At 62.5% G+C, this 26,908-nt stretch overlaps 1 protein-coding gene across 1 annotated transcript in view; it reads left to right on the top strand.

Annotated features, from left to right (window-relative positions):
• The window catches only part of SPTBN4 (spectrin beta, non-erythrocytic 4), a 53,091-nt gene that overhangs the window by 4,397 nt on the left and 21,786 nt on the right, over positions 1–26,908 (top strand). The window contains exons 2-16 of the mRNA XM_073322379.1: positions 5,709–5,872; positions 6,190–6,341; positions 6,984–7,157; positions 7,679–7,770; positions 9,430–9,510; positions 10,037–10,152; positions 10,741–10,853; positions 13,137–13,324; positions 13,746–13,863; positions 14,255–14,413; positions 16,346–16,648; positions 19,104–19,254; positions 20,025–20,895; positions 21,380–21,517; positions 25,296–26,052. Coding sequence (XP_073178480.1) covers positions 5,725–5,872; positions 6,190–6,341; positions 6,984–7,157; positions 7,679–7,770; positions 9,430–9,510; positions 10,037–10,152; positions 10,741–10,853; positions 13,137–13,324; positions 13,746–13,863; positions 14,255–14,413; positions 16,346–16,648; positions 19,104–19,254; positions 20,025–20,895; positions 21,380–21,517; positions 25,296–26,052 — 3,561 coding nt within the window. The 5' untranslated portion in view covers positions 5,709–5,724. The remainder of the gene's footprint in view (positions 1–5,708; positions 5,873–6,189; positions 6,342–6,983; positions 7,158–7,678; positions 7,771–9,429; positions 9,511–10,036; positions 10,153–10,740; positions 10,854–13,136; positions 13,325–13,745; positions 13,864–14,254; positions 14,414–16,345; positions 16,649–19,103; positions 19,255–20,024; positions 20,896–21,379; positions 21,518–25,295; positions 26,053–26,908) is intronic.

The following is a 26,908-nucleotide window of genomic DNA, read 5'->3' as shown; positions in this document are numbered from 1 at the left end:
CGGATTCATTTGGGTTTGGATCCCGTTGGGAGCTGGGTGTCTGGGAGCTGGAGATAAGTAACTTGCTGATCAGTTTTCAGTTAAGTCTGCAGCTCTGGGGCGTGGACCAGACCTGGGTCTGTGTTGCAGAGCGGTAGCATATCAAGGCAGGGCTCAGAGGTAATTCCAACAGTCCCAAGGGGGTCTCTGTGACCGAACCCGTCACACTCGTCTCACCAGGGCGTGGAACACCAGGGCCTTTACAGGGACCATAAGGTGGAAAAGAAACCTGCCCCCAAAGAGCTGCCAGGCTGGGGAGACTAAATAGACTGGGGAGTGGAGTACAGGCGGATGGGAAACCAGCATCTGTCCCCGGGGAGTAAAGGTGGCAGAAAGTGGCCAAAACACCGTAAGCAGCCCTGGGCGTTGCCCAGACCCCAGCCGAGATCAGGGCCCCGTCACGCCGGGGTGAGATGCAGCGTCTGCCTGCAGGAGCTCCCAGTCTCGCTATCCCTGTATTACAGATTGGGCAGCTGAGCACCAGAGAGATGCAGGGACTTGCCCTTCGCCACCCAGCGGGGCCTGGGGCAGAGCTGGGATGGAGCCCGGGGGTCTAGACTCCCAGCCGGCGTTTTGACCCCAAGCTCCTCTCTCCCCGGCTTCGGTGACGGCGCAGGCTTCATCTCTGCATGGGGCGGGGGGCAGTTTGGGAGCGGGGGAGGCTGCCGGGGGCAGCAGTCGAGCGTGGGTTGCAGTGGCTGGGTGTCTGCCCAGGGAGCCGAGCAGCCTGGGAGTTGGCGCGATGCCCTTTGTGCCTCCCCGTGCATTTTCCCAGCTCCATCTCTGGGTTTGACGCCCCCCCCACGCCTGCCCTGGCCCCCTGGGCGCTTTATCCCACCACTGCCATCGCGCGCCTGTCACTGCCGATCTGCACAGCGGGGGCAGGGGGATGGATCCTGCCCTGCAGAGAGCGCCTGGGTCTGCACGTCAGTAATGACCGCACGGGGCGGGCCCAATCCCAGCAGCGCCCGGAGGCCAGATCCAGGACCCTTCCCCCAGCCCGCTAAGGGTCTGCTGAGACCCCCTCCTCTTAACCACGCAGGGCGCTGTCAGACCCCCTCCCTTAGCCGCACTGGGATCCATCAGGCCCCTAGGGGTGGGGGACCCGGTCTGACCTCTGACCCGGCCCGGAGAGCGGGTGCCATTACCTCCCCTGAGGGTGGAGACGCCGAGTGCTCCCATTCTCCTGGCTGAGGCGCTGGCGGGGGGAAACCAGGGGGGGCCAGTGCCCTGGCCCCCCTTTCACGGAGTCCCCGGGCGATGCTCTGGAACTGCTCCCCATGAAGCCAGTCAGGACTCTGGGGAAGTCTCCTTTCTGTGAGCAGCCTGACTTCAGGACACACAGCTCATGCAGCTTCCACCTTCCTCGGAGCATTCAGCCTCCTCTGCCCCTCCCTGCGATTCCCACAGCGAGTCCGCCCAGGCGGGGCTCCTGGGGAAGCCAGAGGGTCCTGCCCCTCAACTCCGCAGTCAGACGGGACTCTCAGCCAGCCAGTAAAACAGAAGGTTTATTAGACGACAGGGACATGGTCTAACACAGAGCTTGTAGGTGCAGAGAACCGGACCCCTCAGCTGGGTGCATTTTGGGGGGCAGTGAGCCAGACAACCACGTCTGCCCTTCACTCCATGTCCCAGCCAGCCCCAAACCAAAACTCCCTCCAGTCCCTCCTCCTCTGGGCTTTGTCCCTTTCCTGGGCCAGGAGGGCACCTGATTCCTTTGTTCTCCAACCCTTTAGCTCTCACCTTGCAGGGGGGAAGGGCCCAGGCCATCAGTGGCCAGGAAACAGGGTGTCAGCCATTTATGTACCCTGGCCCTTTGCTCTGCAACAATTACACCCCTTATCCCACCACCTAGAGACTTAAGAAATGCCTAGGGGAAACTGAGGCACACTTACAGTATTCAGAGGAAACATTAAGAACAGTCCCACTTCGTCACAGCCCCTTCCCCTCCAGCAGGGGCGTCACCGTGGGGAAGGAAGCCATCAGCAAGGGGAAAAGGCCCCATTGCTCCTTGAGGCTGGTCTGTTATTCGCTGGGGAGTGGGGGGACTGCATTTGTAGCTCCCGGGAGCAAAGGGGGGTGCACAGCTAGAAGCAGAAGAGAGCCCCTCACACGTCTCCCTGGCGCAGCTGTCCCCGCGCCCCTCCCTCAATGGCATGGCCAACGCTCAGTTTGCTGCTTCCCTGAACCCCATGGAGGGAGCTGGGGCAGCGGGGAGGGGAGCTCTGCCCCCCAGGAACGCCCAGCACGAGGCCCCAGAACGGGGGAATCTCCAGCAGGAGCAGAGAGGTGGTTTCCCCTGTGTTTGGCCCTGGTGGGACGCTGCTGGGAGCCTGGGGCTGGTTCTGGGGCCCACTGGTCAATCGAAGGGTCAAAGAAGAGCCGGGACAACGACCGACGGGTTCAGAAGCTCCTGGGGGCGACAGACGGCAGGAGCTCCGGCTGCTTAGCTGAGCACAGAGACGGTTCGGGGGCGACTTGATCCCCGTCTGCAGCTGCCCCGGGGGAGCAAACGTTTCCTGGCTGGCTTGCCGGGGGAGGTCGAACGAGTTGCTGGCTGGTGGGGAAGCACTTCCTGACGCTCTGTTGATCTATCAATCCCTTCCGGCCCCACACCATCTCGGTCGGGGTCTGATAGAGAGATATGCACAGCTGTTTGCTCCTCCAGGTATTAATTACTTACTCTGGGTTTATCAATAAACGAAACTGATTTTATTAAGTATAAAAAGTAGGATTTAAGTGGTTCCAAGTAATAACAGACAGAACAAAGTAAGGTTTCAGAGTAGCAGCCGTGTTAGTCTGTATTCGCAAAAAGAAAAGGAGTACTTGTGGCACCTTAGAGACTAACCAATTTATTTGAGCATGAGCTTTCGTGAGCTACAGCTCACTTCATCGGATGTATTCATTTTCCACTGAATGCACTAAAGCTCATCCTCAAATAAACTGGTTAGTCTCTATGGTGCCACAAGTCCTCCTTTTCTTAGAACAAAGTAAGGGACCAAGAAACATAAAACAAAACATGCAAATCTAAGCCTAATACATTTAAGAAACTGAATACAGGTAAATCTCACCCTCAGCGATGTTCCAATAAGCTTCTTTCACAGACTAGACTCCTTCCTTGTCTGGGCCCAATCCTTCCCCCCCGGTACAGTCCTTGTTCGCTCCAGCTCAGGTAGTAACTACGGGATTTCTCATGACTGGCAACCCCCTTTGTTCTGTTCCACCCCCTTTAATAGCTTTGGCCCAAGGCGGGAATCCTTTGTCTTTCTGGGTTCCTACCCCCTCTTCTAAATGGATTCCAGTACCAGGTGACATGGTCACATGTCCTGTGAGACCCCCCCAAGTCTTCATTCTTCCTGGCCTGACTCACAGGAAGGCTTCCAAGTCAACAGAGCCATTTACAACCAATTGTCCTGGTTGATGGGAGCCATCAAGATTCCAAGCCACCATTTGTGGCCCACACTTTGCATAATTACAATAGGCCCTCAGAGTTATATTTCATATTCCTAGTTTCAGATACAAGAGTGATACATTTATACAAATAGAATGACCACACTCAGGAGATTATAAGCTTTGTAATGATACCTTCCAAGAGACCTTTTGCATGAAGCATATTCCAGTTACATCATATTCACATTCCAAGCATATATTTATAAAGCATATGGAGTGCAATGTCCCAACGGGTCCCATCCCTCATTTGCTTCTAGCTCTGAGACAGGGGCTAGAAACCTCGGGGCCAACCGGGCAAGCGGGTAACGTAGCGCGAGACATGTCGGTGGAATCTCTTCGTTCCCGCATGCTGGGCTGGGTGCAGGATCTCCTGGTGACTCTCTGATGGTGGAGGGCAACTTAGATCATAAAGGCGTCTTCTGGGCTTAAAATCCATTAGCCTGAGCAGGCCGTCAGGGCTGTTTGCTGGGAGCTCTGTGGTGTGATGGGCGGTTGTTGCCATTGGTCACTGTCAGGCGTTTGGATCTTGCATTTATCAGTTCATCGCCTGCAGCAAAGCCCTGGGGGCTGAGTCCTCGTTGCCCAGCCCCATGCGCTGCCATCGCACCAGTGCAAAGGGAGGGTGACGCTGTCAGCTCACGAGGGTGGCATTTTACACTAAGACATGGGGAAGCAGAGCCCAAAGGGAAAGGCACAGATTTTAGTAGCTCATTATTAGGTGTATTACAGTAGCATGTAGAGACTCGAGCTCAGATCAGGGCCCCCTTGTGCCAGGCGCTGCACAGACCCTGTGTCGGAGAGTTTACAGTGTAAATTGATGGAGGGTGGGAGGAGAAGTGACTTGCCCCACATCATCCAGCGGGCCAAGGGGCAGAACTGGGATAGAACCCGGGAGTCCTGGCTCCCAGCCCCCCCTGCTCTAGCCACTAGACCCCACTCCCCTCCTAGAGCCAGGAGAGAACCCAGGAGTCCCAGCTCCAGTGGCCACACCACCCCCTGCAGCCCTGCTGTGCACCCCGCAGGATAATCTCTCTTGATCAGAAAACTCCACCTTCTTGGCAAGTCGGCATCTGCTGGGCAAATCCCCCCTTCCTTGGCTGCTGCTTAATGCCAGCGAAGTAACTAAGGAGTCAGGAGTGCATGTCCCGCACCAGGCCCTGGCCGGTCCCCGCTCGGGCCCAGATCTGCGCGCAGATTGGCGCACCCCAGGCTCGGAGGATGGGGCTGTGAGGAGGGACGAGCTGGTGGTCCCGGCTGGACGGGGCCGTGCACAGCTCTGAGCCAGCTGGTAATCAGCTCTGTACAGATTACTCATGCGTCGGGCCCAGCTACTCTGCAGCGGCCCGTGAAGTCTCCTCTGGGTTTTGGCCTCTGCGTGCGGCATTTTGGCTCCGTGCTGGGAGAGTGTCGGCTCCTTGGGGTTATGCTGAACTGTTAGGGTCTTGGCAGGCCCCAAAGCCCCGGTTGGGCTCAGGAATCCCTTGTGCCGGGGGCTGGCCAGGCCCAGAGGACAGACAGTCCCTGCCCCAGAGAATTCACCTCTGAGCGTGGACAGCGTCGTCTGGGTGACTCGCACGTGTGCAAAACCTTGGCAGGCGAGCAGGGGGCCTGTGCATGGTGGGCCATGCGTGTGCAGCACAGAGCCCCCCCCCCGCGGCTCCGTGCGTGTGAACGCACACACCTGAGCAGCAGCGCTGTCCAACGGGCGATTGTGGGCGCAGCTTGGCCTGCTGCGGTCGCCTGTGTGCGATGTTTAGACACGCGGGACGGCAGGTACGTGGGCAGAAGCCAGGTGCGTGGAGCTGGGGTGCAGCAGATGCCGGTTCTGTCACTGGCGTGCCCAGGGGACGGCCTCCCCGCACGCACGTGGGCAGTGAATCGTGCGTGCAGCTTTCCCCGGTGCCGATCCCTCGTGCACACACTTGGTGCGTTGTCAGTTGCACGAAGAGCGATCGGGTGACTGTGGGAGACCCGTTCCTGGGCAGGCGGGGGGAGGGTTGTGTGCAGAGGGGGCGCCGTGCAGGAACACTGAACGTGCATCAGTAACTATCGTGCTCCGATTGCTGGAAGGTGCTTGACACTGTTCACGCTGCTTAGAAAACAGCAGCCAGGCCGGCTGCCAGGCCCTGATCCAGCTCGCGGTTCCTGGGGCTGCCGGCTGGAGCAGGGTCTCCGCAAACCCCAGCCCAGAGCCTGTCACTTGCTGTCGTTTCTGGTAGACGTTAACGCTCCCCGATGGCCAACGGAGCAGCTGAGCTGGATAACATGGAGATCCAGTCGCAGAACAGCAACACCCGCTGGGAGAACACGGACAACCAGGTCTGGGATGACACCACGGTCACCGCCAAGCTGTTTGAGTGTTCCCGCATCAAAGCACTCGCCGGTACGTCCGCAGGGGGCTGGGAGCCAGGACTCGGGTTCTCTCCCTGGCTCTGGGAGGGGAGTGGGGTCTAGTGGTTAGAGCGGGGGTGAGGTGCCAGGACTCCTGGGTTCTCTCCCCGGCTCTGGGAAGGGAGTGGGGCTAGTGGTTAGAGCAGGGGGCTGGGAGCCAGGACTCCTGGGTTCTGTCCCCGGCTCTGGCAGGGCAGTGGACTGTTGATTAGAGCGGGGGTGCAGTGGGGGGCCCTGCACACGTGGCTAGCCATCTCCACAGGCTGGGTGTGGGCAGGGCAGTGACCGGGCTGTGTTTGCCCCTGGCAGATGAGCGCGAGGCCGTGCAGAAGAAAACCTTCACCAAGTGGGTGAACTCGCACCTGGCCCGGGTGTCCTGCCGCATCAGCGACCTCTACGCCGACCTCCGCGACGGCTACATGCTGACCAAGCTGCTGGAGGTGCTGTCCGGGGAGCAGCTGGTGAGAACGCCGCGGCCGGCCCGGCGCTGCAGGGGCTGGGGACTGGCTCTGCCCCGGGCAAAGGCCCCCAGCAGCAAAGAGCAGCGAGGCAGGGGACCCCGGGGGCTGCCCTGCCAGAGTATGCCCTCGGGTGCGACGGCGGGGCGCTCACTCTGCCCGCTGCAGCCGGTGCAGGGCAGAGCCGGGGCTGGCAGGACCCTGGCGCGGTGTCCCTAGCTGGCACGGACAGAGAAATCGCCCCCGGGAGTCAGCCGCAGATGGTGGGGTTGGGGGGTGCTTCTGTAAAGGGGATCTGGGATGGACATGGCTGTGTACCCAGTACTCCTGTCTGTCCGTCCGTCTATCCCCATACGTAGCCCCTTGTCTGTCAGGGCTCCTCCCTGTCCCTCCCTTCTGCCTGGGGCGGTCCTGCACCCTCACCGTGCTATCCCAGTGCCCAGCTCCGGCTGTGCCCAGCACGGGTGGCTCCCCGGGTGGGGCCAGGGCCTGGCTGGGGCGGGGCCCCTCCTGGTGTCTCAGGGCGGTTTGCCTGGCCCAGGGCGAGGACGGGGCGTTAGCCGAGAGCTCTCCCTGGCCGGGGGAGCCTGCGTGGCACGGGGAGCCAGAGGCGCGGTGCTCAGGCCCCTCCCTGTGGCCCCCCAGCCCAAGCCGACACGCGGGCGCATGCGGATCCACTCGCTGGAGAACGTGGACAAGGCCCTGCAGTTCCTGAAGGAGCAGCGCGTGCACCTGGAGAACGTCGGCTCGCACGACATCGTGGACGGGAACCACCGCCTGACGCTGGGGCTCGTCTGGACCATCATCCTGCGGTTCCAGGTGGGATGGGTGGCTCCAGGGGGCGGCTCCAGGGGGCGCTGTGCCACAGGGAGCGAGATGTGGGGCGCTCTGCCCTGCCGGCGGGGCTGGCGCCTGGTGCCATGGGGCAGTGACAGATCCCTGGGGACAGACCAGCCCCAGGGCAGGCCACTGCGCTCTGCCCCTCCCTGCCTCCCCTGCATGCCCCGCTCCGCTGTGCACTGTTACTCAGCCCCTGCTGTCCACCCCAGAGGTGGCTGCATCCCAACGGCGAAGTGATCCCCCTATAGATCGCAGGGCACTGCCCCCGCCCAGCCAGCCAGGTGGGTGGCAAAGGGCCAGACACACCTGCTGACCCCACACAGGGGTCCCCCCCGGGCCGGGCATGGGGGCAGAGGTGGTGCAGCTGTGTCTTAAGGGGATTCCCCAGCAGGACTTGTGGAGCAGGGGGAGGGGAGTGGCCAGTGGAACCCAGGTGTCCGGCGGGGGAGGGCTGAGTATTTCCATGGCGCGTGTGTCAATCATCCTCCCCCTTCGCCCAGATCCAGGTGATTAAAATCGAGACGGAAGACAACAGGGAGACCCGCTCGGCCAAGGACGCGCTGCTGCTCTGGTGCCAGATGAAGACGGCAGGGTGAGGGGCCCTGGAGCTGCCCGGGTGCCCCCATAGCTCCCAGCTGGCCTTCGCACGGGGCGTCCCTCCTGGGGCACGGGACACGCCCAGGGCCGTGACTCCTCACTTCCCTCCTGGCGTGGCCCAGGGAGCCGGGCCTGAGCCGGGCCTTGCTGTGCTCTCTGGCAGGGCGGGCTCTGCCTGGTGGTCCCTAGATCAGTGGGCATAGGGACCAGGCGTTCTCCGGGCGGGTGTAGGGACTGGGCATTTGTCACGGGGTCCCTGGGCGAGGCTCTGGAACTGCTCCCTATGAAGCCAGGCAGGGCTCTGGGGAGTCTCCTCTCTGGGAGCAGCCTGTCTGCAGGACACACAGCTCACCCGGCTCCACCTTCCTGGGTCTGACCTCAGAGCATTCAGCCTCCTCTGCCCCTCTGTGCGCTTCCCACAGCGAGTCTGCCTAGGCGGGGTCCTGGGGAAGCCAGAGGGTCCTGCCCCCCAACTCCGCAGTCAGACGGGACTCTCAGCCAGCCAGTAAAACAGAAGGTTTATTAGACGACAGGAACATGGTCTAACACAGAGCTTGTAGGTGCAGAGAACAGGACCCCTCAGCTGGGTCCATTTTGGGGGGCAGGGAGCCAGACAGCCATGTCTGCACTTCACTCCTCGTCCCCAGCCAGCCCCAAACTGACTCTCTCCAGCCCCTCCTCCCCTGGGCTTTGTCCCTTTCCCGGGCCAGGAGGTCACCGGATTCCTTTGTTCTCCAACCCTTTAGCTCTCACCTTGCAGGGGGGAAGGGCCCAGGCCATCAGTGACCAGGAAACAGGGTGTCGGCCATTCTCTGTGTCCAGACCCCTGCACACACCTGCCCTCTAGGGTTCTGCAAGGATCACACACCCTTATCCCACCCCCTAGATACTTAAGAACTGCCTAGGGGAAACCGAGGCACCCCACACTATTCAGAGGAAACATTAAGAACAGTCCTGCTTCATCACAGCATTCTCCGGGCAGGTGTAGGGACTGGGCGTGCGTAGGGACCGGGCATTCTCCAGGCAGGCGTAGGGACCGGGCGGGCGAAGGGACTGGGTGTTCTCTGGGCTCACAGCTGGGTCGCTTGGACCAAGGTGCGAGTTGGGCGGATGGTCAGTTTTTGGGTTTGGCGGCTGGTTCTGGGTCTGGAACAGCTGGTGCCAGGAATCCCAGGCCATATCCCCCCAGTGCAGCGGGTGCTGAGATCCCGGGCCGTATCCCCCCAGTGCAGCGGGTGCTGGGATCCCGGGCCGTATCCCCCAGTGCAGCGGGTGCTGGGATCCCGGGCCGTATCCGGCTGGTGCAGTGGGTTCTGGGATCCCGGGCCATATCCCCCAGTGCAGCGGGTGCTGGGATCCCGGGCCGTATCCCCCCGATGCAGCGGGTGCTGGGATCCCGGGCCGTATCCCCCCGATGCAGCGGGTGCTGGGATCCCGGGCCGTATCCCCCAGTGCAGTGGGTGCTGGGATCCCAGGCCGTATCCCCCCGGCATCTGGGCTAGATGGAGGGTGGCTCTGATCAGCCCAGGCTGTCCCGGGTTGCTGCGAGTCAGATGCCCCGAGCAGAGCCGTGGTGGGCCGGGCGGGCGGGTGGTCATTCTGCGCACGGTTGTACTGACTCTTTCCCTACCCCTCCTTTCGGACCCTCCTCCAGGTACCCGGAAGTGAATATCCAGAACTTCACCACCAGCTGGAGGGACGGGCTGGCCTTCAACGCCCTGATCCACCGGCACAGGTGTGGGGGCGGCTGCCTCCTGGCAGGTGGTGGGGGGCTGGGTGCTCCCCCCTCCCTGGGGTCTGGATTCCAAAGTCTTTTGGGTTGTTTCTGATTCCCTGGCAGCTTCCCAGCTGGGGTCTGATTTTCTGGAATACATCAGGGCAACAGAATGGAGAGTTCCCGGCTCGGGGAGGGGAGTGGGGTCTAGTGGTTAGAACAGAGGGGCTGGGAGCCAGGACTCCTGGGTTCTATCCCCAACTCTGGGAGGGGAGTGGGGGCGGGTGGTTAGAGCAGGGGGGCTGGGAGCCTGGACTCCTGGGTTCTCTCCCTGGCTCTGGGAGGGGAGTGGGATCTGTTGGTTAGAGCGGGGAGAGGGGGCTGGGAGCCAGGACTCCTGGGTTCTCTCCCTGGCTCTGGGAGGGGAGTGGGGTCTGGTGGTTAGAGGGGGGGTGGGAGTCAGGATAAATGGCTCTACGCCAGGGGCCCATCCCGTTGCCCCACACGTCCCACTGAAGGTCCATCAGGTGTTGTGTTGAATTCCCAGGCCGGAGATCGTCGACTTCAGCAAACTCACCAAATCCAACGCTACTTACAACCTGCAGCAGGCCTTCAACGTGGCCGAGCAGCAGCTGGGCCTGACCAAGCTGCTGGACCCGGAAGGTAACTCCCTGTCTCAGACGGAGCAGGGTCACACCACGCGGTGCAGCCACCTCTGGGGTGGAACAGCAGCTGGGGGTCGGAGACCCCTGACAGGCTGAGTGACCGTGGCCAAGCCTCTTCCCCTCCGCCCTGGGTCTGGTCACCCGGTGAGCCCCACAGCAGCCGGTGCTGGTTGGCTGAGAGCCCCGCTCACCACGCTCGCTGGTATCGCTGTGTCGTGCCCTGTGCTCCCCCGTCGGCCTGTTGTCACTTGTCTTACACCCGGACTGGGGGCTCTCTGGGGAAGGGGCTGTGTTTGTACAGCGCCTAGCGCGGTAGGGGCTGGCTGCATGGCTGGGGCATCTGGGCACGCCCGTAGTACACCTAATAATAATAATGTGGCCTCCGGGAGCCTCGGTTCCCCGCCTATGACCCAGGGAGACTAGCCTGGCCTGGCCGCCCCGGGGGCTGGGGGGTAAAATCAGTCCAGGTGGCGAGGTGCTCAGAGCTGCAAGAACAGGCACCAGCTAAGTCACTCGCGCTGATCTCGGGCGCTCGGCCGGCAGATCTGACGTCTCTGCTGAGCGGTTCGGTTCTCCCCCCCGGCAGATGTGAACATGGAGAACCCGGACGAGAAGTCCATCATCACCTACGTGGTCTCTTTCTACCACTACTTCTCCAAAATGAAGGCCCTCGCAGTGGAGGGGAAGAGGATTGGGAAGGTGGGTGCCTGGGGGACGCTGCCGGTGGGCTCTGGTCTCGACGGTTACCTCTGGGTCCTGCTGGGGGACCGCAGAGGGCGCTGACCTGTTTGCAGGGCGACCGCGATTCCTCATGGGATGTTAAACAAGGGCCAGTCCCTAATCTGCAATAACGCCCTTGGTTTGGAACGGGGGTATGGCTGTGTGCGGCTCCTGGCGCACTGCAGCATCGTATCATGGCGGACTGCAAAGAGCCCAGCTGAGAATGGGACCCGCTCTTGTGCCGGGTGCTGCGCAGACCCAAGGTCGGGGCCCCACTGTGTCCCGGAGCAGTGGGGCTGAGATGTAGGGGGCAGTTTGCAGTCCTCAGAGCGATGGGCTCAGGCTCTCAGCAGACTCTGGCAGCGTCGCTGCGTTGCTCACACACGTTTTGAGCTTTTCTTCCTGAGTGTGAGCTGGAAACCTGCTGGTTCTTTAGACACAAGGTGGGTGAGGTTGTATTTTTTATTGGACCGACTTCTGGCAGCTGAGCTCTGATGCAGTCCGTGACCCCTGGAGCCTGTAGACGTGGGGTTTACATTTCCTGTTCCTCCATCTGCCCCCGCGCTCCCTTTCGCTGAGTTACTTGGACTTGACCCTGAGCCTACCTGGGAGCTGCCAGTGCCCATAATGGGCCCAGCTCCCCTCGTGCGGCCAATCACACTAGTGCAAGGCGAGTGTGAAGTGCTGCCGAGTCAGAGAGCCCCCTTCCCCGCAAGTGGCATGGTGGGGCTGGGTTGAATTGTGTCTGGAGCCCGCTGCTGGTGGTTTAATTTATGACCTGGCGAGGGTATTCTGGGGGGTCCGAGCTGATCCCGGAAGGGGCTGGCAGGCAGGGTGTTGTCTGGCCCAGCGAGGCCGGGGTGGAGCCAGGCGGGCACAGCTCCTGAGGCAGCAGCCTTTGCCGTTGGTTCTTGGTGGGCAGCAGGGGGCGCTCTCGGGGCGGCACCCAGGGAAGGCGCCAGCTGCTTCCCCCCCCCGGCCCCCGCCGCCTTGCTGACGAGATCACTGCTGCCAGCTGGGCCCTGCCAGCTGCTCTTTTACGCCCATCTGAGCCGTTCCTTGGCAGCATCTTCATCAGCCCCGGGGCAGAGCTGCCCCTGCACAGGGCAGCCACGGCGAAGGACCGCCAGGCTACGGAGAGAAACTGGGGGGAGGGCACCACACCGTACCCGGGCTGTCTGAACTGCCAGGGGAGCAGTGTGGGGCTAGGGGAAGCCAGCGGGGTACCCCTAGTCTCGGACGGCCAGCAGATACCTCCGCACTGCGGGCCACTCCCAGAGCGGCAGCATGGCCAACAGACTGTGCCCCGGAGGACTGGGTCTGTTTAGGGCAGCCCCCCGCAGCGACGGGCGCAGGCTCTCGGCAGACCCAGGCAGCGTCGCTGCGTCACTCACGCTCGGGGCAGACTGGGGGGATCAGATCCGAGAGGGGACTCCCAGCAACAGGCTCTCTGCAGACTCAGGCAGCGTTGCTGTGTTGCACATCGGCCAAGTCACTGTCCCCTCTCTGGGCCCGTGTTTCATGGCGCGTCGTCCTGTTTCATAGGCACCGCAGCAGGGGGGCGAAGGACGGAGAGATTCCAAGGAGGGTGGAGGGGCCTGGTGGGTTTTCCCTGGGAGCTTCGGCCAAGCACATGGGAACCAGGGGGATGGAAACGGCACTGTCCGCACTGGGAAATACCTCGCCCTTGCCTGTCTAGTCCGTGAGCTTGCTGGGGTACTCTCTCTCTGTGCAGCGCCTGGCACGACGGGGCCCTGATCTCGGCCAGGGTCTCTGCCGTGAAATGCATTTGCTTTGTTATAATTCGTGTTGCCGTTGGACCCCAGCCATAGCCCAGGGCCCCCCTGTGCCAGGCGCTGCACACACCCAGAACCCCCCGGGGTTACCACCCGCATGCAGAGGGGGTGCCAGGGCCGGGCTGCTCCGGCGATGGGAGAACCCATCTAGACTGGACTAGATCAGCCCTTGGGCTCTGCTGGTGCGATTGAAGCGGTGCCGCGGGATGCGGTTGGACCAGTATAAACGTGGCTAGTCCTTTCCATGTGCTGGTCTAAAGCCCCGTTAGGCCGGGAGAGCCGCCTCCGCGCTGGGATTGCTGCAGGGGGACAGACCCGCCCTGCCTGGCCTGGCTGCACCAGGGCGCATCCTGAAGGGTTGGGAGCCGACGGCGTCTCCAGCAGACGGGGAGCAGCGGGCAGGAGCCGAGGCGCCCCGGTGCCTGGCGCAGGGCCCGTTTACTCCTGCGATGACCTCGCCCCACAGGTGCTGGACCAGGCGGTGGAGCTCGAGGCGCTCATGGGGCGGTACGAGCGGCTGGCGGCCGAGCTGCTGGCATGGATCGAGCGCACCGTCGCCATCATCAGCAACCAGAAGTTCGCCAACTCCCTGGCCGGGGTGCAGCACCAGCTCCAGACCTTCACCACCTTCTGCACCCTGGAGAAGCCGGTCAAGTGAGCGGCTGCCTGCGACGCACGGGGCAATGGGGTGGGGGCCGGGCGGGGGGCGCCACGCAGGCGGGGGCAGAATGCCGGGTGGTTCCTCCCCCGGATTCTAACCGGTGCAGCTAGCCTGGCTGGAGCCGCAGTGTAGACGCGGGTTTGGAAGTGGGGTCTCTATACCCAGCCGGCTGCAGGCGTCCTTGGGCTGAGAGTTTCCCGGGGCGTCCAGGCACGAGGTGCCCCTGACCCCCCCCCAGGAATCCCCCAGGGCAGATCGGGCCCCGGGAAGAGCCCGAACCACTCGGGAGTTGTTTGATCCGTGGGAGAAGCCCTGGGCGGGGGGGCTCTGAGACGGGGGTGAGACGGGGGGAGGCAATGGCTGGAGGGGGGAGCCGAGGGCGGGGCGTAATGCTTGGCCTGGCTCCCTCGGCAGGTTCCAGGAGAAGGGGAACCTGGAGGTCCTGCTCTTCAGCATCCAGAGCAAACTGCGTGGCCTCAGCCGCAAACTCTACGTGCCCGGCGAGGGCCGCGGCATCTCGGACATCAACAAGGTGCAGCTGGGGGGGCCACGGGGGCTGGAGCTGTGCGGGGGAGCTGAGGGAGTGTGGGGGCGCTGTGGGGATCTATGGGGGAATGGGGCCATTCAGAGGGGTCAGAGGGTTCACACAGACCCGTTCCCCTGTGGTCTCTCCCGCACTGGTGCCCTGCACCAGGCCCTGTCTGCATCCGCTGGGACTCGGGGCCTGTCCGTGGGATCGGGGCCCCTCACAAGCTCTGGGCAGGATGGTACCCATAAGCCGCCCCTGGGCCAGTCCAGGCCCCCAGAGCGCTGGGAACCTGGGCTGGGGGCCGAGGGCTTCCTGGGCTCCAGGGACAGCCCGGGCCCCCCGAGGGAGCGCTGGCCCCCGGCCCTGACCCCTCTGAGCCCCGCGCTGCCCCCAGGCCTGGGCCCAGCTGGAGAAGGTGGAGCACGAGCGGGAGGTGTCGCTGCGCAGCGAGCTCGTCCGGCAGGAGAAGCTGGAGCTGCTGGCCCAGCGCTTCGACCACAAGGCCGGCATGCGGGAGGCCTGGCTCAGCGAGAACCAGCGGCTGGTGGCGCAGGTGAGGTCCCCGCCCCGGGTTCCCGTAGCCCCGCCAGGGCCCACCCAGCCCCCCGGGGCCCACAGGCGAACCCAATGGCACCGGAGACAAACAGGACGCAAAGCAGCCCTGACCTTACTGCCCCACGGGCAGTGCCGCACCTGTGTGGGGCCTAGTGATTAGAGCAGGGGTCTAGGAGCCAGGACTCCTGGGTTCTCTCCCTGGCTCTGGGAAAGGAGTGGGGGCTAGTGGTTAGTCCCGCTCTCACGGACATACAGCCCCAGCGGCCCGGTCCCTCCCTCGTGCCCCGGCTGGCCCCTCACGGGAGAAGCGGGAAGGTCCTCTCCTGGATCGGTGACTGGTTGAAAGACAGGAAACAAAGGGTAGGAATAAATGGTCGGTTTTCAGCATGGAGAGAGGTAAATAGCAGGGTCCCCCAGGGGTCCGCACTAGGACCAGTCCTTTCAACATGTTCATAAACGATCTGGAAAAAGGGGTAAACCGTGAGGTGCCAAATTTGCAGATGATACAAAACTACTCAAGATAGTGAAGTCCCAGGCAGGCTGTGAAGAGCTACAAAGGGACTCTCAAAACTGGGGGCCTGGGCCACAAAAGGGCCGATGAAACGCGGCGTTGAGAAATGCAAAGTGGTGCACAAGGGGAAACATGATCCCAGCTACACATGGGCAATGACGGGGTCCGAATTAGCTGTTACCACTCCAGAGAGATCTTGGAGTCACTGCGGACGGTTCTCTGGAAACATCCACCCCACGGGCAGCGGCAGCCAAAGAAGCGAACAGACCGCTGGGGACCATTAAGAGAGGGGCAGATAATAAGGCAGAAAATATCACGTTGCCTCTACATCAGGGGTCTCAAACACGCGGCCCCTCGGGGCTCTGGATCCGGCCCGCAGATTTGCCAACCCCTCGGTGCTGAGGGCTCCGCGCTGCCCCTGCAGCCCCGGGGGAGGGGGAGCTGAGCACTTCGGGAGCTGCTCTTGCCTGTGGGTACCCGTGGGGCCGGGGCTGGGGCAGGGAGCCTACCCTGGCTCCGGCGCGCGCCCCTGCCTTCCCCGAGCCGCTCAAGGTAAGCGGTGCCAGGCCGGAACCCGAACCCCTCCTGCACCCCACACCCCAACTCCCTGCCCTGAGACCCCTGCTGCACCCCGCAGACAGGGGCGGCGGTGGAGTGGGGGGCGGGGGCCCTCGGACCAGCGTACGAATCCTCATGTGGCCCTCCTGGTGATTCAAGTTTGAGACCCCCTGCTCTATATCCATCCATGGGACGCCCACAGCTGGAATCCTGCCTGCAGGTGTGGTCGCCCCATCTCAGAAAAGGTAGATTGGAATTGGAAAAGGTTCAGAAAAGGGCAACAACAATGATCGGGGGCTGGAACGGCTGCCACGTGAGGAGAGATGAATAAGACAGGGACTTTTCAGCTTAGAAAAGAGACGACTTGGGGGGATACGACAGAGGTCTGTAAAATCATGACCGGTGTGGGGAAAGTAGATAAGGGCGTGTTATTTACTTCTCGTAACACAAGAGCTAGGGGTCACCCAATGCAATGAACAGGCAGGAGGTTTAAAACAAACCAAAGGAAGTATTTCTTCCCACAACGCACAGTCAACCTGGGGAACTCCTCGCCAGGGGATGTTGTGAAGGCCAAGACCGTAACAGGGTTCAAAAAAGAACTAGATGAGTTCATGGAGGACAGGTCCATCAGTGGCTATTAGCCAGGATTGGCGGGATGGTGTCCCTGGGCTCTGTTTGCCAGGAGCTGGGAATGGGTGACGGGATGGATCACTCGGTGATTCCCTGCCCTGTTCTGTTCGTTCCCTCGGGGGCCCCTGGCACTGGCCACTGCCGGAGGACAGGATACGGGGCGAGAGGGACCTTTGCTCTGAGCCGGTCTGGCCGCTCTTGTGTTCTCTCTCATGCCCCCGCTGCCCCCAGGACAACTTTGGCTACGACCTGCCGGCGGCGGAGGCGGCCATGAAGAAGCATGAGGCCATTGAGGCGGACGTCTCGTCCTATGAGGAGCGCATCCAGGTGGTGGCGGAGCTGGCGATGGCCCTGGAGGCTGAGGGCTACTACGACGTGCGGCGCATCAGCGCCCAGAAGGGCAGCATCCTGCGCCAGTGGGGGCTGCTGACCGAGCTGGTGGGTGCCCGGCGGGCCCGCCTGGAGCAGAGCCTGGCTCTGCAGACCATCTTCCAGGACATGGTTTCCATGATCGGCTGGATGGAGGAGATGCAGGTGGGCAGGGAGTGGGGGGAAGCGGGGAGCCTGCTCATGGCCTGGAGGGGTTGGGCCCAGTGCCCAGGACCCGGGGGAGCCAAGGCTCCTGTGTGAACTGGGGGGCCAAGTCCGCAGAGGCGGAGAGAGGCTGCTGTGGGCAGAGCTGCAGCGCGGGCCGGCAGCTGGGGCACCAGGCTGGGAACTGGGACCTTGGGTACGTCCCTCACCCTGGCTGGGCTCCCATTTCCCCCCACGGTCTGCTCAGACTGCGAGTTCGTGGGGCAGGCGCTGTCGGGGCCCCGATCCCACCCTGTGTCTGGGCAGCGCCCAGCGCGCCGGGGCCCCGATCCCACCCTGTGTCTGTACAGCGCCCGGCGCGACGGGGCTCCAATCCCAGCCTGTGTCTGTACAGCGCCCGGCGCGACGGGGCCCCGATCCCAGCCTGTGTCTGTACAGCGCCCGGCGCGCCGGGGCCCCGATCCCAGCCTGTGTCTGTGCAGCGCCCGGCGCGCCGGGGCCCCGATCCCAGCCTGTGTCTGTGCAGCGCCCGGCGCGCCGGGGCCCCGATCCCAGCCTGTGTCTGTGCAGCGCCCGGCGCGCCGGGGCCCCGATCCCAGCCTGTGTCTGTGCAGCGCCCGGCGCGCCGGGGCCCCGATCCCAGCCTGTGTCTGTGCAGCGCCCGGCGCGCCGGGGCCCCGATCCCAGCCTGTGTCTGTGCAGCGCCCGGCGCGCCGGGGCCCCGATCCCAGCCTGTGTCTGTGCAGCGCCCGGCGCGCCGGGGCCCCGATCCCAGCCTGTGTCTGTGCAGCGCCCGGCGCGCCGGGGCCCCGATCCCAGCCTGTGTCTGTGCAGCGCCCGGCGCGCCGGGGCCCCGATCCCAGCCTGTGTCTGTGCAGCGCCCGGCGCGCCGGGGCCCCGATCCCAGCCTGTGTCTGTGCAGCGCCCGGCGCGCCGGGGCCCCGATCCCAGCCTGTGTCTGTGCAGCGCCCGGCGCGCCGGGGCCCCGATCCCAGCCTGTGTCTGTGCAGCGCCCGGCGCGCCGGGGCCCCGATCCCAGCCTGTGTCTGTGCAGCGCCCGGCGCGCCGGGGCCCCGATCCCAGCCTGTGTCTGTGCAGCGCCCGGCGCGCCGGGGCCCCGATCCCAGCCTGTGTCTGTGCAGCGCCCGGCGCGACGGGGCCCCGATCCCAGCCTGTGTCTGTGCAGCGCCCGGCGCGACGGGGCCCCGATCTCACCCTGTGTCTGTACAGCGCCCGGCGCGACGGGGCCCCGATCCCAGCCTGTGTCTGTACAGCGCCCGGCGCGACGGGGCCCCGATCCCAGCCTGTGTCTGTACAGCGCCCGGCGCGACGGGCCCCGATCTCGGTTGGAGCCTCTGGGTGTGGCACTTGAGCCCCCACTTCAGGGAGGCTAGCTCCCCGGCTCCTCCCCTTCCACCCAAGCCTCTCCCCTGCTAGGGTTGCCATTTTTCTAATCGCACAAAACCGAACACCCCTGCCCCACCCCTTCTCCGAGGCCCTGCCCCCACTTGCTCCATCCCCCACCCTCGCTCACTTTCACTGGGCTGGGGCAGGTTGTGGGGTGCGGGCTCTGGGGTGGGGCCAGGGATGAGGGGTTTGGGGTGCAGGATGGGGCTCGGGGCTGGGGCCGTGGTTGGTCGTGAGGGGGGTTGCAGGGAGTGGGATCCGGGAGGGAATTTGGGTGCAGGAGGGGACTCCGGGCTGGGGTGTGGAAGGGAGTTCGGGGTCCCAGCAGCGCTTACTGCAGCTCCCAGGAAGTGGCTGCCAGGTCCTTGCAGCCGCCCGGCGTATGGGAGCTGCAGAGCCGGCACTGGGGGCGGGGGCCGCACGCGGTGCCCCCCTGGCTGCCCATGGGCCTAGGGGCTGCAGGGACCTGGCGGCCGGAGCCAGGGCAGGCGGGGAACCTGCTTTAGCCCTGGAGCCGCTGACCGGACTATTACCAGCGGTGCTGACCGGAGCCTCCAGGATCCCTTTTCGACCGGATGCCTGGCAACCCGAACCCTTGTCTTGCTGCTTCGGCCCCCGCCCACCAGAGCCCCGAGCCCCCCGTGGCCAGAGGAGCCCCGGCCCGCCCACCCCAGCTGCCCTGAGCCCCGGCCCCGCCAGATGACCTGCCCTAGCCACGCCAGCCACCCTGAGCCCCGACCCACCTGCTGCTAGTCCCAGGCCACTGGCCGGCCTGACCCCTGGCCACCAGCCCGAGCACTGACCTGACCCCCGGGCCGCTGGCCAGCCCGAGTTACCCCTGGCTGCTGGCCGGCCAGAGTCCCACCATCAGGCCCCTGGAAGAAGAGAATCGTGCCAGGCCAGTAACTTCCTGTGGGCGTTACGATAGGGCCTCGGGGCCCCGTGGTGCCAGGTGCTGTACGTAACAGAGAGGCCGCCCCGCCTGGGGTCGCTCGCGACTGGACGCCCGCCCAGCGGTGACGGCTTCGCCCGCCCTTGGTCCCGCCAGGCCCCGCTGCTGTCGAGGGAGGTGGGGAAGCACCTGCTGGAGGTGGAGGACCTGCTGCAGAAGCACGGCCTGCTGGAGGCCGACGTGGCGGCCCAGAGCGAGCGGGTGCAGGCTCTCAACCAGGCCGCCCTGAAGTTCTGCGAGCTGGAGGGTAAGCGCGGGCTGCGGCAGGGTCCCCTGACCCCTGCGGTGGGGCCGCCTGGCGGCGGGGCCGGGCCGCGCTTTGCGCCGGTCCGAACGGCAGCTTATCCCAGCCACTGGTCCCCTCGCCAGCGGTGCCCGGTGCCCGGACCTCGCTCAGGAGCGGAGCGTGGCTCCTGTAGCCGGCTGGGACATCTCCTAGCCCGCGCCCTCTGCAGAGAACGTGCAGGCCCAGGTGGGCTGAGATGGAGGTGGGGGGCCTGGGAGCCAGGACTCCTGGGTTCTCTGGGTCTCTAGCCAACAGGCCAGGCCCGGGGACTGAGTGCCCAAGGCACCGTGGGAGAGAGTCCTGTGCAAAGCCATGGGCACCCGGCTCCTGAACAAGATCTGGGGGCAGGCAGACAATTTTCAGAACAGACGAGGGCTGTACTGGGGAGGGGAGTTAGGTCTAGTGGGTTAGAGCAGGGGGGGCTGGGAGCCAGGACTCCTGGGTTCTATTGCATCTCTGGGAGGGCAGTCAGACTGAGTGGTTAGAGCAGGGGGCTGGGAGCCAGGACTCCTGGGTTCCAGCCCAGCTCTGGGAAGGCAGTCAGACTGAGTGGTTAGAGCAGGGGGCTGGGAGCCAGGACTCCTGGGTTCCAGCCCAGCTCTGGGAGGGCAGTCAGACTGAGTGGTTAGAGCAGGGGGCCGGGAGCCAGGACCCTGGTGGCGCAGCTCTTCCACAGCAGCAATCAGTGGCTAAGAGCAGGGCCCGTCGTCTCTCCTGTTCCCCTGCCCCAGGTTACCAGCCCTGCGACCCCCAGATCATCCGTAACCGCGTGACCCACGTGCAGACGTGCCTGGAGGAGCTGCGCCAGCAGGCGGCCCAGCGGCGCACGGAGCTGGAGGCCTCCCGCCACCTGTGGGCCTTCTTCCAGGAGCTGGAGGAGGCGGAGGCCTGGGTGCGGGAGAAGGAGCAGATCCTGGCCTCCAAGCCGTGCGGCAGGGACCTGAGCAGCGTCCTGCAGCTGAGCGGGCAGCACAAGCTGATGCTGGGGGAGCTGGGTGGGCGCCGGGCCCTGCTGCACCAGGCCGTGGAGAAGGGGGAGCAGCTGCTGGCCACCCAGCGCCCCGGCACGGCCCAGCTGGAGGAGAAGCTGCGGGAGGTGCAGCAGGGCTGGAAGAGGCTGGAGGAGGTGACGGGGACGCACCAGCAGAAGCTGCAGGAGGCCTTGAGCTTCTACCGGTTCAGCGCAGAGACGGACGACCTGCTGGCCTGGCTGCGGGACAGCTACCGCCTGGCCTCCAGCGACGACTTCGGGCACGACGAGTGCTCCAGCCGGGCGCTGCTCCGCAAGCAGGCGGCCGCGGCCCAGGAGCTGGAGCGGCACCGGGCGCCCGTCCTGGCCCTGCGCGCCCAGCTGGCCCGCCTGGCCGCCCCGCACCGCCAGCTGCTGGGCGCGCAGATCCGCGTCGTGGAGGTGGAGCAGCTCTACGGGGAGGTGGCCGAGGTGGCCGTGCTGCGGCACCAGTGGCTGCAGGACGCCCTGGCCGTGCACTGCATGTTCGGCGAGGTCCGCGCCTGCGAGGGCTGGCTGGACGAGAAGGAGCAATGGCTCTCCGGCATGCACGCGCCCCAGGAGCTGGAGGACGTGGAAGTGGTGAAGCACAGGTCTGGCTCGCGGGTCTGTTCCCTGCTGGGGCCTAGAGCCGGGGGGCTGGGGGCCAGGACGCCTGGGTTCCATTCCCAGCTCTGGGAGGAAAGGCTGGGGGCCAGGACGCCTGGGTTCCATTCCCAGCTCTGGGAGGAAAGGCTGGGGGCCAGGACGCCTGGGTTCCATTCCCAGCTCTGGGAGGAAAGGCTGGGGGCCAGGACGCCTGGGTTCCATTTCTAGTTTTGGGGGGATGAGGGGTCTAGTGGTTAGAGCCGGGGGGTGGGGGGGAGCTGGGGCTGGGAACCAGGGCTCCTGGGTTCTATCCCAACTCTGGGAGAGGAGTGGGGCCTAGTGGCTAGAGCAGGGGGCTGGGAGCCAGGACGCCTGGGTTCCATTCCCAGCTCTGGGAGGAGGGGGAAAGGGTGGGGAGCCAGGACGCCGGGGTTCTGAATGCCCTGTACGATTCTGTTCTATCCACGAGCCCCTGTGCGCCTTGGGCAGGTTTGAGAGCCTGGACCAGGAGATGAGCAGCGTGATGGGGCGCATCCTGGACGTGAACGAGACGGTGCAGCAGCTGGTGGAGGGCGGCCACCCCAGCGCGTCCGAGGTGCAGTCCTGTCGGGACCACCTGAACAGCAGGTACGTGGGGCCGGGGCAGCCTGCGCTCTGCGGGCCTTGGGGGAGGCTTCGGAAGGGGGGCCTCAGGATCAGAGGCGGGGCTGGGTTCAATTCCCAGCTCTCTGGGTCTCCACGTTGTTATACAGACAAAACTGCACAGGATCGTTTCAGGGGACAAGACAAGATGTCACGTTTATTAGAATAACACAATGTAAATACACACACACAATGTACACACACTGTTCTGCAGCTGCTAGATAGTTACCAGTCCTGAATGTAGCTCGAGTTGGTGGCTTGTGGCGGCGAACTGGCCAGGAAAGCCGGGCTCAAGGAAGGGCTGGGTCTCTGCTGCGCATGCACCGATGCCCTTCCATGTTGGCAGCAGAATTAATAATTTTATTAAGATAATGTTGAAGTAAAAAGAAAACGGCCCAGAGTTTAGGCATAGAAGTTTCTGGTTATCAGGGAATAAGGTACAGATTATCAAGGGGTGCGAAATTCGGTTTAGGAGCGGATGGCATAAGGAATACATAATCTGCCATCTCCCCGATTGGGGGTGAAAGTTTAACGGGTCAAAGTACAGACATTGAGCGATGGGGGTATGTTGTCCATGTAATGGCTATGTTCAGGTGTGGAGTATAATGAGCGGATACGATGATGAGGATGGATCTACCCTCATTTGGTGGGATTTAATGTTCAGTGAGTTTATGGTTCCAGTTCATATGGTATTACCCTCCAAAGTCGTGAGGCAGCAGGGAGGGGGAGGGTTGACCTGGGAATGTGGCAGGGGAGTTTCAATGGGAGACCTGAGAGCCTGTCACCTGAGCCGGGAGGGGGAGGGGGAGGTGACACCTCTGCCCGGGAATGTGAACAGAGGCTGCAGGAGGGGGCCTGCTGGGGGGGGTTAGTTTGAGTTTGGGGCTGGGTGGAGGAACGCAGGGAACCCCAGGGCTGGGGTCTAAGCTCCCTGCTCCTCCAGAAGGACGTGATTGAGGGGTCCTGGTTGTACCCACAAGCTCTGTTTTGGACTGTGTCCCTGTTGTCCAATAAACCTTCTGTGTTACTGGCTGGCTGAGAGTCTCAGTGAATCCCAGGAAGAGGGGTGCAGGGCCTGGACTCCCCCACACTCCGGGACAGTCTTCCATCTCCCCCATCCTGTTTGTAGGCTTTAGTTTGAATCCAGACTCTACAGGTCTTGCTGTGTCAGGCTGCTCTGGGTCCGGAGTGAGTGATCACCCATCACTTGCAGACCTGACTTTCAGCCTGGGACCTGGCTTTGATGATTCTTCAATTGTACCTCTGTTCTTTTCTTTTGAGGGTGGACTCTTCTCGCTTTGTCAGGGCTGTTGTCTGCATCTTCAGCCCTTGGTGTTTACACTTTATTTTATCAGGACCGGCTGGGGCTGGAGGTTGAGTCCATCATCCATCCATCCCTCATTCCCGCATCGAAACTACACTCATCAGGTTCCAGCAGGGTTTAGCGAAAATGAAGTGAGCGTTGTACAGTGGAGTTTGGGTTACACCATGGCCACGTGTAAGGAACGGCAAACAGGGAGCAGACGTTCCCATGTTGAGGCCGTGCAAGTTTCAGTGATTTAAGCAGCAATTGGATTGAAAATGAAACTCAATTAGCCAGTTCTTGGGGTACCTGGTTTTATGAATGGATGTAGTTTCATTCATAAAACTTTACTTATGAAGTTCTGTTAATAAAGTGAACAATTAAAAACAATTTCATGGATCAGTTCTACGGCGTGTGTCCAGGCCGCGTCTGTATCACACGGCTAACGGCCCTGCCCATGCCCGGAGATCGACGGGCACCTGGCCTGGGGGCTTGGGGCTTGTCCGCTCTGTTCGCTGGGTAACCCGCTGCCCAGTTCCCTGGCCCAGAGACCACAGGGTCGGTGGGTGGGAGCCAGGAGCGTGCCAAGGGCCCATGTGCAGCATGGGCTAGACCTGGGAGTGCCAGGCAGCTGAGACGGGGTCTGTCCGTCTGCCCGGGGACATGGTGCTGCTTTGCGGGTGTATTGAACACCTCCAGCCGCCCTCCCGCCCACCCGCTCCTCCTCCCTGGCGCACGGCTGGCTCCGGCCGGCTCATTTTCCATGGGACTCAACAGGGCCATGTGTCTGGGTCCCAGCAGCATCGGGAACCGCTCCAACGGCTTTTCATGGGCCCCCTGAAGTGGGGTCTGCTTAGGGGTTCACACTGGCAGCTCTAGGGTCCCCGAGGGCGGGGGTAGGAGAGGAAATGCTGGCAGAACAGCTGTGATCACGGGGCCCTTCCAGTGCTTCACCACCCTCCTAGTGAAATAGCGTTTCCTACTGAGACCTCCCCCACTGCAACGTGGGACCATTGCTCCTCGGTGGCTTGGGCTCCATCGGGAGGCATCTCCTGAGGGGGCTGATTGGCAGAAATTGCTGAGCACTGAGAGTGGCACCCAGCATCCCTGGCATGTCGGCCCCGGCCCCTCGTGCTGGGCGCTGAACACGGAGGCTGCAGGAGTTGAGGTCGCTGGAAACGCAGAGCTGTGTCTCCTGCCGTTTGCCTGAGGCACGTGTAATGGTGCCCGCAGCCCCTGGCTGCCGTGCGGGGGTCCAGCTCTGGGCCCTCAACGCCACAGCCCCTTTGTCTGGGCTAATGGCCCCGGTCTGGTACCACAGAGGTGACTCGTAAGCCGCGCTCGGGACACAGCCACTAGAGGGAGACGGAGCCGTGCCGTGGCAAGGAACGCACACGCACCCACCCCCACCCCCTTTCCCGCACCCCCTGTCCAGGAAACCGCGGTCCGGATCTGAAGCCCGCTGAGATCAAGCCACGGAGCAGAGCGGGGCGAACATTCCTCGTCCCCAAACCGGGTTTTACATGAAAATTGGCTTTAAAAAAAAAATCCAAAACCCCCCAGAAAACATTGTTTTGTCCAAAATTGTCTGTTTCAATGAAAAATGTTCTTGGAAAATGACCAAAGTAGTCGATTTTTTCCCGTTTTTATCCGCATTTGTTAACTGCCTCCGTCCTGTTCTCTCTGGCTTGGCATTTGACAATGACGCTGCACATTTACCAGCTTCCTGTCTACGGCCCCACCTCGGCTGTACCCGGCAACCTGCCCGTCGGCCTGGGCACTCCTGGGAGGCAGGCAGTACTATTACCCTGGCACAGCTGGGAAACTGAGGCACAGCACGACACAGGCCACTACACGCTTACATCGGTGTGAAGAGCTCACTCGGGGGTGTAGGAAATCCACCCCCTTGAGCCAGGCGGTTATGCCAACCAAAGCCCCAGGCTGGCCAGCACTGTGTAGCTGGAAGGGCTTCTCCCGCGACCCAGCTCCTCTCTCGGGGAGGTGGATTAGCTCCACACCATGGCAAGACGGCCCAGCGGGAGCAAAGTGCCGAAACACTCTGAGCATCTGGGCCCCAGGGCTCCTAGAGCCGAGCAGGGAATTGCCGCGGGGTCTCCGAGGTCCCAGACGAAAGCCCTCACCACCGGGCCGGGCCGTCCTCCTTCCCCAGCCGGCTGCATCTCTGCCAGCCCCCAGCACGCAAAGCTCGTGGGTCAGGAGATTGGTCTGCGTATCAGGGGATGTATTGTTTTCAGATGAATTCCTGTTGGGGTTCGTTTGCTGCCTGGTGTTTTTAGCCTTTCCCAGCTTTTCTCCACAGCCGCCGGGGTTGAACCGGCCTTGGCTCCGGGGGGTGGTTTGGAAGGCGAGCCGAGCGCCTCCGGCGTGCGGGGAAGGGCCTGTGCCACATGGCCGTGCCCAAGCCGCTGATGGGCTTTTCTCTGTGTCTGGCGAGCCCAGGTGGAACCGGGTGGTGGAGCTGCTGGAGCAGAGGAAGGACCATCTCAGCTCCGTCCTGAGGATCCAGAACTACCTGCTGGAGTGCACCGAGATCAAGGCGCAGATCCGGGAGAAGCGCCGCGCCGTGGAGGCCAGCCAGTGCAGCACCGGCGACCTGGGTGGCGTCCTGGCCTTGCAGCGCAAGCTCTCCACCATGGAGGCTGCCCTGGTGGTGCTGGAACCCAAGCTCCTCGAGCTGCAGCAGGAGGGGGAAGCCTTGGCCACCTCCCACCCGGCCCATGCGCTGGCCGTCCTGCTGCACTTCGAGGAGATCAGCGAGGAGTGGGAGGCCTTGAAGAGCACCCTGCAGGGCTGCGAGGACTCGCTCTCCGTGGCCCGCCGGCTGCAGCAGTTCATCCAGGACCTGGACAACTTCCTGACCTGGCTGGTGAAGACTCAGGCAGCCGTGGCCTCGGAAGAACTTCCCAGCAACTTGGCGGGGGCGGAGCGGCTGCTGAGCCAGCATGTGGCCCTCAAGGAGGAGATTGACCGCTACGAGGAGGACTACACCACGATCCAGGAGGCCAGCGACCTGCTGGCCCTGGAAGAGGCCGACGTCCCCTGCCTCTCGCTCCAGCACTGGCTGCAGAAGCTGGACGTGGGCTGGAACAAGCTGCTGCAGATGTGGGAGAGCCGGCGGGTGGCGCTGGTCCAGGCCCACGTCTTCCACCTGTTCCTGAGGGACGTGCAGCAGGCCGAGGCGTGTCTGTACAACCAGGTAACGGGGCGGGGCTGCTCGGCAGGGTGCGTCGCCGCGGGGCATTGCTAATCACCCATGGCTGATGCATTGCTATTGTCCAGGACGAACTGCTGGTTATATCTGTGAGCGATGGATGGCATTTGTTAAGTATCAGTGGCTCCTTATTAATGGAGATGACTGGCCAATGATTGCTAAATCCTGCAAGGTTATTAATATTTGGTAATTATTTGCTACATATTAATTGCCATTGGCCAAGAATTAATTTGCAGTGATTGCAGTTAGCTAAGTTACTTACTGAGCTTTACTATTAATCAGTATTAAGTATTTGCTAATTATTAATTGATATCTCTTTGGCTAGTTATTACTTCATATCAGTTGCTCATGTATTGTCTTTGCAAACTATTCGTATCTGCTAAGAATGAATGGCTAATTACTGATTTTTGGTAATTGGCTATTTCTAAATATTGTTAATTTATTGATCTTTGCTAACTATTTGGTATCTAAGTATTCATTCCTAATAATTAAATGGTATTTGATAATTATTGGATTTTGCCATGTATTAACTGCTAATAATTTTTGCTATTTGATAATTATTAATTGGTATATGCTAGATATTGCTCACTATTCATTAGCATTTGGTAATTAGCAATACATTTATTAGCAAATTATCAAATACCAATGAGTAATTAATACTTAACAAATACCACTAGCTAGCTAATGGCATTACATAGAAAACAATACTGATCAAACTGTTGCCGGCACCCAGTGCCGAGAGGCTGAACAACAGCTTGAGTGGTTCGGTACCTGGTGTGCTACACCCAATAATCACAATGGGGTGGAGAAGCAGAAAAGTTTATTTGCAGCTGCAAAAAGG

Source organism: Lepidochelys kempii, chromosome 23 (genome assembly GCF_965140265.1).
Source record: "Lepidochelys kempii isolate rLepKem1 chromosome 23, rLepKem1.hap2, whole genome shotgun sequence".
NCBI classification, from domain to species: domain Eukaryota; kingdom Metazoa; phylum Chordata; order Testudines; family Cheloniidae; genus Lepidochelys; species Lepidochelys kempii.
The sequence above is the reverse complement of the archived record's forward strand: the minus strand, read 5'-3'. Positions and strand labels throughout refer to the sequence as shown.